This window comes from Quercus robur, chromosome 4 (assembly GCF_932294415.1).
Source record: "Quercus robur chromosome 4, dhQueRobu3.1, whole genome shotgun sequence".
Taxonomy (NCBI): Eukaryota; Viridiplantae; Streptophyta; class Magnoliopsida; order Fagales; family Fagaceae; genus Quercus; species Quercus robur.
The window spans coordinates 58,835,021-58,845,866 of NC_065537.1; the positions used below are offsets into that span (position 1 = coordinate 58,835,021).

The 10,846-nt window shown below is 32.9% G+C and overlaps 1 protein-coding gene across 2 annotated transcripts; it reads left to right on the forward strand.

Moving 5' to 3' along the window:
• The first annotated feature begins 7,239 nt into the window (after nt 1-7,239).
• LOC126723143 (MATH domain and coiled-coil domain-containing protein At3g58370-like) lies at nt 7,240-10,680 on the forward strand. 2 transcript variants are annotated; one of them, XM_050426434.1, is made up of 6 exons: nt 7,240-7,379; nt 9,133-9,259; nt 9,347-9,516; nt 9,604-9,889; nt 9,989-10,149; nt 10,381-10,680. In XM_050426434.1, the coding sequence occupies exons 1-6, from the start codon at nt 7,259-7,261 to the stop codon at nt 10,506-10,508; spliced, it is 993 nt and encodes a 330-aa protein (XP_050282391.1). In that variant the 5' UTR covers nt 7,240-7,258; the 3' UTR covers nt 10,509-10,680. The 2 variants fall into 2 exon arrangements, with proteins under 2 accessions (XP_050282391.1, XP_050282390.1); XM_050426433.1 differs by having other exon boundaries at nt 7,244-7,379; nt 10,351-10,680.
• Nucleotides 10,681-10,846: the final 166 nt, after the last annotated feature.

Sequence of the window (10,846 nt, forward strand, 5' to 3'; positions counted from 1 at the left end):
CTGCTCATGTGTTTAGCCATTATTATATTTTCTACACTTTATTATTGGCATTTAGTATTGGACCATTGCACATTAAAAATATAAACATCTCAGCATTCTTTTAGGATACACAGGATAAAAGTTAAGGAAAGTTAATGGAAGGACATAAAGTTTAAAATAAAACATTTTCAAAATTTTAAGGATTAAAAATTGAACTTTTTAAAGTTTGAAGACCAAAAACAAACTTTTTGCAAAGTTTAAGGATGAAAATGATATTTTAGTCATTATTATATTTTCCGCATTTGCAGATATTTTGGGTGACTAAAATTGCTTTTCAACCTAAAAATAATTTTAGGTTGATGGTAAAATAAAGACTCTTTGGGGGTATCCTGAATCAATCTAATTTTCGCAAACTCTAACACCACAGTCTCTGCCTTTGTACCACCAATTATCCACAACCAATCTCAATCTCTCTACCTTTTATTTTTGCAACCATCAATCATCCACAACCACCGCTATTTTGTCCTATATCAATCACAAACAACCACCGATCTCAATCTCTCTCTCTCTCTCTCTCTCTCTCTCTCTCTCTCTCTCTCTCTTTGTTTTCTGTTATTTTTAATTTTATTGGTTGAAATGTAATATTTTTGTTTATTAATATTTGTTTTGGTAGATGAGAAAATGCTAGAAAGTAATAAAAAAAATATGTTTTTCATAACATTTTTCTAACCCAATGAGACCCCTTAGGACGAATAGTTTCTCCCCCAAAAATTACTTCTCTAGTAGGTGAATGCATTAGAAATTTACCTAAACCGGCAAGTCCTTTGATCCCATGTGAGCCTAAAGGCTAACATAAAAGTAAATGCTTGAGCTTAAGAAGATTTTGGTCCAATGAACCTCTAAAACTTACTAGGATAAGAAGTAATATTGAACCAAATAAAAAATTAAAAATTAAAAAATAAAAACATAAAAAAGATAAAGTGTCTAAACTATAAGACAAGTAAGCATTCCTAGATCATACATACACATGGTGTGCCCATACAAAAGGTTCTGTTAAGATTTTTGGAAATAAAAGTTAAAGGCTTATTAGAGTATAAATAAGAAAGATTTAGTACTTGTTTGATATTGTCGTGGAATGTAAAGTTTTAATCATAGAGTAGCTTTTACAATATAGAGGTTTAGCTAGGGTATGGCTTCAATCCAGTGTCCTGTGACAGTGGACCCACTGCAATCATGACATGCGTTCGTTTTCAAACATGTGTCATGATCGTAGAGGGTCCAGTGCACTAAAGACACTAGATAGAAGCCATGCCCGTTTAACTAAATGTATCTTTAGTAGTTGGGCTTCTAAAAAAAAAAAAAAAAACTTTAGCAGTTCGAAATTTACTTTGAATAATGCTTTTAAGGTTTTGAATTTATAAAACTTGAATAGTGAGTTGTAGTGCTTTTTCCTAAAATTTTAAACTTAAAGTTGCTTTCAGCTTTAAGGTCCTCTCAAAACCCTTTAGCAAAAATTCCAAAACATTGGTTATTTCAACTAAAAGAGTTTTAACCCCTTAAAACGCTTCTTGACCCCTCCAAAAGAGATTAATGTATATAGAGATTGTCTTGAAAAACTTTAGTATAGTATCAAATTTTAATGCTTTTACATTCATTTATTTTCTCAATTTATTCTTGTTAGTTCTTTTAGACCATGTACACTTAGATTGTTTAACATAATTAATTAACCAAGCTAATACTTAGGTTTATTATTCAAATCTAGGTTAAACACAAACAATCATATCACTAAGTGCAGAAAAGTAAAGAAGACAAGTGATATGATGACCTACGAAACTGTCCAGTTTCAAGGAAAAAAATTTGGGGAGAATTTAACCTAAACTATCCTTAAGGCAACAAATTCACTATATAGAATGAAAGTTTTACAATAGATTTTTCCCTAAATCTAATGCTATCCCTTGTAGTACTTACTCACGTGACCACACGCAACTCCAAATCCATGGACTATTCTATCTAAATTTGTTGCACACAAACACCCCCATTTGTGCCTCTGAGATCCCACTCAAAGCTTTAGACCATTAGCAATAGTTGATCTTGTAACAACAACTTCAGATCTATCGGTTCTAATGATGTGTAGATGGAATTCCAGTAGTGACTTTGAAAGGAGAAGGCACAGTATCTTTTAGATCTCTAAAGAGCACCACTAAAGTCTCTTCCAAACATGTCTTAGGGTTTCCTTTAAATACTTAGTGAAATAGCTTTGAAATCCTAATCACTTAATGGGCTAATGGGCTTAATTAAAAATTCTACAGATTCATGTCTTGATCGATCAAACCATAGTCTCGATCGGTCGAACCATAGTCTCGATCAGTCAAACCTAGCATGTTTTGAATTCCTGAACCTATAACTTCCTTATTCTTGTATTCTGACTTGCAACATCTTGATCATTGTCTAATAAACCCTATAAACTCTAAGTTCTATATCTAAACAAGTTTGTATTCACAGATTGCTAATTGTTCTAAACATTTAAAACCTAACCATTCTTAAGTAATCATGTTGTCTAATTAAATTTATTATATTTAAATTATTCTTTTAAATTAGCCTAAAGTTGCATTTGTTTTGATTAAAAATATTTTCCTAATTTTTGAGTGTTTAATTCGAAGAAAAATAATGGTAAACCATAAAATATTTTTAGGTTGACCAAAAAAATAAGTCTCTCAAACGCATAAAACAATTTATGCCTCACAAAAGGCCCCCCACCCCACCCCACCCACTACTGCAGCATAACTAACCCATCGAGACCCACCGTGAGCCATGCATAGTGACAACTTTGACCCACCTAAAGCATAATTGGGGCTCGAGAGATGCCGCAAGACATAGTGGCATATCGCTCTCTCTCTCTCTCTCTCTCTCTCTCTCATCAAGACAAGCAATCACAGACCCATGGCTATCGCTACACCGGTGACAAATCCATGACCCTTCAACCATATCTACTTTGGCAATCCATCGTGACACTGTGATACCTCTCTCTCTCTCATTGAGACCAATGACAAACCTATGGCCACCACAATACCACTAACTAACCAATGACCCTTCGGCCATCGTCTCAACGACCCACCACAACACCATTATCTATTCTTCTCTCTTTAAGTGTGTGTTTCCCCACTCCACCCACCCCCTCAGATTTTCGGTGAATTTTTATCATATTTTGTTAATTCATAGTGGATTTTGATATTGTGAATTTTGTATTCATGAACTTTTTGTGCTTTCATAGTATTTTCACCACATCCAAACATATCAAAATATTTTCAAAATGCATTACCAAATACTGTAAAATAAAATTGTTTCCTAAAAATAATTTTTGGCTAAAAATTTCTCACACTGAAAAATATATTTTACATCAAAACGAACGTAAATATTATTTATTTATAGTAAGCATATAAAACAAAACACCGTATATATTTTAAGTTATACTTTTTTGGAAAAAAAAAAAATTGTAACTTATACTCCTTTCTTAACATTTTTCCGAATCAAATTTATTTTATGTTTTACATTTTAATACTTTCCTCTTTAAACTAAATCTCGGTATGCCAATCTTACAGTACATAATTATCCTTCTTAAGTGGCTATAGAAAATTCTCTCTTAAAAAAAAAAAAAAGTGGCTCTAGAAAATAGTGAACATTATATATGTCGATCACTAATTTGGCCTGAAAAATGTACCATTATTTTTCTATGTATCTACAAACTTAACTGGATAGCCTTGCACCCCTTCATTTCCAAGTTCCAACCAAAGACTATTGCGTGGTTTTAAGGTGCGTTGCATTGTTGCGGAGTATAAATGTACTTTGATTTCCCATGATATGTTTTGAAGTGCTTTGCATATTGTTCCAAGGTACACATGACCTTTGATTTCCCTCTATAAATATAGCCATGGTAATTGATATATTTAAACCCATCAAAAAAAAAAAAAAAATTGATATATTTAAAGTTCTTTGCATTGTTGCCATGTACACCTGCAGTTTGATTTCCCTTTGATTTCTATCTATAAATACATGTCTTGCATTGTAATTTTTCGCTCATAGTAGCTCAATATATTGCTCTCTTGTTATAAAAGATATTTTCAGAAACCAAATTCTTCAGTAATGGGGCGGTTCTCCTATCAACCAGGATGAACTCGGTATGTTCACTACTTTCCCTATCCAAAGTTATTTCACTCTAATATTTCGTTTCATATTTATTCATTTTTATGTTTATATAAAGTATATATTATTTTCTATGATTGAAAAAAAGTGCATCATATTTTCTGGAATGAAAATAGCCAAATACATTTTGGTAAAGTTTGTGACAAACTAGCACTGTTTCAAAAATATTTAACAATCTAGCATTTTTTTAGTACTTGAGTTTTATAAAATCGAGTTCTAAATAGTACTCAAGCTTAGTCAGTGCCACATTGGTGACTCACTAAAAACTTGAGTTCACTGAACTCGAGTACTATTTAGAACTCGATTTTGTGAAACTCGAGTACTAAAAAAGTAATAGATTGCTAAATATTTTCAAAATAGTGCTATTTTGCCACAAATCTTACCAAAATGTGATATTTGACTATTTTCACCTATTTTCTAGCGCTCAAGTACTTATGTGTTGAACTCTGTGATGACATCAGACTCTGAAGGTAAGAATAGAGCTCATAAATGCCAATATCCCATTCCAAAGGACCCAAACCCATCGAACATAGAGATATTATGTCAAATCTAATTCTTTTATAATTATTATTATTTTATAAAGTAGATAATAGATGGTTGAATTTCACTTTTCTAAAAAAATTGAGCTAGTAGAATATGCAATGCCATTCAATATGACCTTTGCTAAATTGTATATACTGAACAGTGAACACATTGGAATCGTGATTGGATTTGGCTTCTCAAATGAAATGCAGAAGATTTGTGTTTATCTAACGATTGCCTCTTTATTGTACATATTGTAATGCAGAAGATCAATAAGACATTTTCCGCCAACTCATTTCTTAGTTAAGATAGAGTTGTATGGCTTATTGTCTGACGATTTTCCTGGGAAGGTACTCAAAGATGCAATGTGGAGTGATACTAGGGCAGGAACAAAGAATTTTTTTGACTTTCACATGGATGCGTTGAAGAAGCTAGATGTAAAGGCATATGAGTGGCTTGTGAAGTTAGATGTAAGAACATGGTGCAGATATGCTTTTAATCCAAGAAGCAAGAGTGACACTCTAATAAACAATATAGCAAAGTTTTTCAATGCTTGGATTTTGGAGGCTAGGGATAAACCAGTGTTAACAATGATGGAGATCATAAGAGTGATGCTGATGCAAAGGTTGCAAACCAAAAGAGATCATATGAGAAGATATGAAGGGAGGGTTTGTCCAAGAATCCATAAAAAGCTTGAGAGGATAAAAAACGAGGTTGTACATTGCATTTCTCATTGGAATGGAGAGTCCAAATATGAGATGGAGTATATTTATGGTGGAAGATATGGGGTGGACTTGAATGAGAGGACTTGTGGTTGTGGGAGATGGGGATTGAGCGGAATCCCATGTTTTCATTATGTTGCTACAATAATTGAGCATGGATAGCAACTTGAGACTTATGTAGACATTGCTTGCAATAAGGAGACATTCCTTAGTTGTTACCAATAGATGGTAAGCCCACTTCCAAGCTATGAACAGCGGCCAAAAACACCCTATAACCCAATCAAGTCCCCAAAATTTACAAAGAAAGTAGGCAAGTGTAAAAAGGAAAGAAAAAGGAAGGCTAGAGAACCTATTAATGCATAGGGTGAGTATGAAAGGAACTACCATGATTTGTGGGAATTGTTTCCAATGGGGCCATAATCAAAGAACCCGTAAAGCTCCTGATAACCCCAACAAGAAGGCTTATAAAAAGTAAAAGAGAGAGCAATTAGGACAATCATTTGAGTCTAGAGCTAAAGGGAGTCAAAAATTACTATTAAATTTCAAGTACTACTTTGTTGAACTTTTCATCCAAATGGTTTCATTGATTGAATATTTATTGTATGGTTGTATATTATATAGGGTACTCAGCAATCAAATATGGGTACTCATCAATCAAGTCAAAGTCGTACAAAGAAGGACAACACCAGTGGAAGCAAGAAGGACAAGGGAATGGCTAAGGCCTAGTGATAGCAAGAAGAAAACTAATTTTTTAATTAGTTCGATATTTTGTTTAGTGATACACATCCATTGATGGGGCCAGTATACTTTTGTTTTACAATTTCGCTGGAAAAGTGTAATTATTAATTAATTGGGTGTTATTTTTTAGCAAACAATATACTATTTGTAAACAGTCATTTGATATTTCAATTCATGACAAATTGAGATCATTTTAAGAATACTGATGGAGCCAGTATAGTTTTGTGTTACAAATTTTCTGGAAAAGTGTAATTATTGATTCATTGGGTGTAATCTTTTTGGCAAACAATATATAATTTGTAAACACTCATTTGATATTAAAATTCATGGCAGATTGAGATCCTTTTAAGAATACTAATGGAGCCAATATACTTTTGTTTTTCAATATTGTTGAAAGAGTGTAATTATTGATTCAATGAATGCTATTTTTTGGCAAGCAATATTATACTATTTGTAAGCACTCATTGATATTTCAATTCATGGCTGGTTGAGACATGTTCATTTTTTGGTGTTTATGTAATGATATTAGTACATTACAAATTTGAATTACTTTGATGACAAGATTTATTTTCTATTTTTCTATAGGGATGTAAAAAATTGATTTTTTTTTTTTTAAATTTTAATAGAGAAATTGAAGAGCCGAGTTCAATTTGGACAAGGACTTCCTCGTACCTTTATTCCAATGCAAAAACAAAAAGTGCACCTTAAAATAATCCCATTTAATTTAAAAATTAAGCCAAATTGAGAACTACAAAAACAAAAAGTTATTTCCCTCTATCATATATTGCAAATTTTTTTAAGTATATAAATTTGAATGAAGTGAGTTTTTAGTTTACTATATTGAATTGTAAAATAGTAACCGAAATTGTTTACACCCAACGCAAGTGCTCTTACTCATGGGTTGAAATGTTGCATTGGAGAATGTTTTTTTCTTTTTTCATAGGGTCATAAGTGATAAGACAGTCGGTCCTGATTCTGGAGACGCCAATGCAAAGTTGTCAAGCACTATTTTTCTTTTTTGACTTTCTTTTTCTATCATTTGAAAAATACATTTACCTCCGACCTCCCAAACGCGCCTTTATTTCCCTCTATCTTCTATGTATAAAAAGGATGCAAATTATCAATATTTTTCTCCAAAAAAGGATTTCCAGAAACCAGAAAATTTTGAAGTGATGAAGTCTGGCGACTCTGCTACTACCAACTTCGGCGATGAACTCTGTATGTTCTCTTTTCCCTCCTCTTCACAATTATCAAATTTGAGTTTATTATGCTCTTTTTCTTTGTTGTTTATTTCATTTCAGTGTTCATAAAAGTACTTCATGAATGTTATTTCTTTTTCCATATGAGTTATATGAATTAAGCAATTAGAATAAGTTCGATTTTTTATTTTATTGAATCAGTCTGTCGAGCCCGCAAATATTTTGCTGTAGTTGTATGTGATAAACATTATAATCGTCATAATTGAAGTCGGCATCTCAAATGAGAAGTATATGATAGTCTTTTGCTGGAAAACAGGTTGGTGCCTACTAAGACCTCTCCAAAACCCCGCAAAAGTAGAAGCTTTGTGCACTGAGTACGACGTTTTTAGGCCTTTTCTTATACTTCTTAATCTCTTCTAAAAGCTACGATCCACGATTATACAAAGAAAAAAAAAAGGAAAGAAAATGGAGAGTGAACACAAGACTGAGACAGACTTGAACTATTTTTTGAACCTATAGAGATATCTATGTGTTTCTACTTTGGAGTTGGGGTCTTTATTTCTGTTATAGCCTATGTGACTATTTTGATAGGGATGACATTGTAGGTTTTGGAAATAGATGGATTAGAGTGTTGAGTTCCAATTTACGATAATGAGATTTTTTTTTTTTTTAGTTAAAATTTGTTTATTTGTAGAAAATGGCTCAATTTAGGATTAATAAGCACTTTCTAAATGTGTTTTGCACTTCACGAAGTATGTCATGTCCAAACATGACATTTAGATTTTATCACTTCAATTAGATTTTCAAGGGGACTCTGAAATTGTGTTCAAGGCAGTATTGTTGGCTACACCCCATCCCTCTCTCCATGATCATTTTGTTAAAGACATTCAGTCTATCTCAAACTCTTTTAGAGCTCACTCCTTCTCTCATGTTAGAAAGCAGGGTAATCCTGTAGCCCATGCTTTAACTAGGAGAGCTAGGTTTTCTTTCCCTTTAATTGTTTGGATGGAGGCTGTTCCTCCAGAATTTTCTTCCTTTGTAATTGCTGATTATCCAGTGTGATTCTTAATAACATCGGGGTGGATTCTCAAAAAAAAAAAAAAAGAGTCAAAATGGTCTTTAAAGTATCCATATAGAGGGGAAAAAAGGTTTTCATGTAACAGGTCTGCAGTTGTCAATTTATGATCCCAAAATATTTTATGTTTATTTGTATGACATGCCCAAACTTAAAATTAGATTCTATCACTGCACTTCAATTAAATCATTGTATTTTCAAGTTGGATGATTGAAAATCATTAAAGAAAAAGAGTCAAAATGGTCTTATTATTATCATTATTATTATCTTTTGCTATGTAAAAATGGAAGGGGGGGGGGGGGGGGGGGGGTGAGATGGGGGAGGTTGGGTTTAAACCTCAAATACTGGGCATTATAGAGGGTGCTGGTACCACTGGACTAACGGCTTGAATCCCCCCAAAAGAAGTACGTATGACTCCAAAAAAAAATTTATAGGAGTCTTGATCAAGTAGAGAATATGACTAGGCAATGAATAGACAATGCATTTAGCTATCAATAACATTCCATGTGATAGATTACAAAATGACATCTGCTGCATTTGCATGAACCAGTACTGCATTATTCATTTTAAAATTTCTTTAGAGTTCAATGATTCTGCTTTAGGACTGCTTTTTTGAAAACATTTCCGAACCCCAATCCATATGTCATTACCCAATATTTAGTAGATTGCCTTTTAAATATTCCTAATGTATTTGCAGCAATCAAAAGATCAAAAAGACATTTACCTCCAACTCATTACATGCTTAAAATAGAGTCATTCTCTATACTGTCCGAGACTGTGGAAAAGTATGAGTCCGGTGTTTTTGAAGCTGGCGGGCACAAATGGTGGACCCTACTGCTCTACCCACTTAATTATTTGTTCAATTAAAATATAAATGTTTTCTTTGTCAAGAGGTCTGTCTTCTTTTACAGGAGGTTGTCTCTCTATCCCAAAGGAAACAAAAAAATGAATGGAAGTGGTCATATCTCCCTTTACTTAGCAATTGTAGAGACAGAAAATCTTCCTCGTGGTTGGGAGATTTATGTCAACTTCAAATTGTTCGTGTTTGATCAGATTCGGGACAAGTACTTGACCATTCATGGTTTGCTCTCTCATAATTGATGCAAATAAATATGCATGTATGTATAATGATTTCGTAAATTTATTTTTTATATCATCTTTTGTCCAGAAGCTGATGATAGTTCAATTAAAAGATTTCATGACATGAAGACTGAATGGGGCTTTACCAAATTTCTTCCCTTGGATACTTTCAATGATGTTTCTCATGGATACCTTGTCAATGATTGTTGCCTATTTGGTGTAGAGGTTTTTGTTCATAAACAAAGTGGCAAACTGGAGTGTGTTTCCATTACAGAAAAACCTGCTAATTGTACTTTGACTTGGAAGATTGAAAACTTCTCAGCACTAGATGAAAAATCATATTCTCAAGAATTCACTGTTGCAGATTCGCAATGGTATTTTTACTACTGGAAGTTGCACTTTTATTATCATTAAAAGGAAAGTTAATTTTTATGTTTATCAGCATTATTTTTAATTCCTTTTGCTGAATCCAGGAAGATACTGGTTTATCCCAAAGGAAATTCTAATGGAAAAGCCAAAGCGATTTCTGTCTACCTCTGCTCATGTAATTGTCTTCTATCGGATCTCAAATATTTTGCAGAATTCAAACTGCGAATAAGGGACCAAATCAACAAAAATCATGTAGAAAACACAGGTAAATCAAATATTTTCATCATATTTTCATTTCAAATGTTGGGGAAATATAGGCTCCGGTGGGGGTTTTGTTTCTCAATTTGCTTAATATTCTACCAGAGCTATGGTTAAACCTGAATTTCCTCATTATGTATGTGTTTCCTGTTCTCCTGTAAATTTTGTTTCGTTCCACTGTAAATTTTGTTTCGTTCTCTTTTTTCAGCTAAACATTGGTTTTCTAAATCATTGCAAGACTGGGGCTTTTCGCAATTTTTGCTTCTAGAGGATCTCAATGATGCATCGAACGGTTTTCTGGTGAATGACACTTTAATTGTGGAAGCAGAAATTATGGCTGTGTCCAACATTAAGCTGTTCGCATAGTGATGGTGCCTACTATTTTTCTTGGAACCGCATTTGGTAAGATAGGCAGATTTTTTTCTTTTTTCTTTTTGGAGACTGGGAGATTATCCTTATTGCAGTTGTAGAGATAATATCAAATTTGGAATAACTAATATATTTGTCATGGTTATCGTAAATTGTGCATGTTATGTTACATGAATGTTCTGACTAATCTCTTTAGCTCCTAGTGTTTTGCATGCATATATATATATATATACATATATATGTATATATAGAAGGGTACCTATCCAAAATCATTTTTTCTGCATCTTAACCAAAGCTTTGACAGAATGCCAGCCTAATGGTGGTGCAATTCAAAT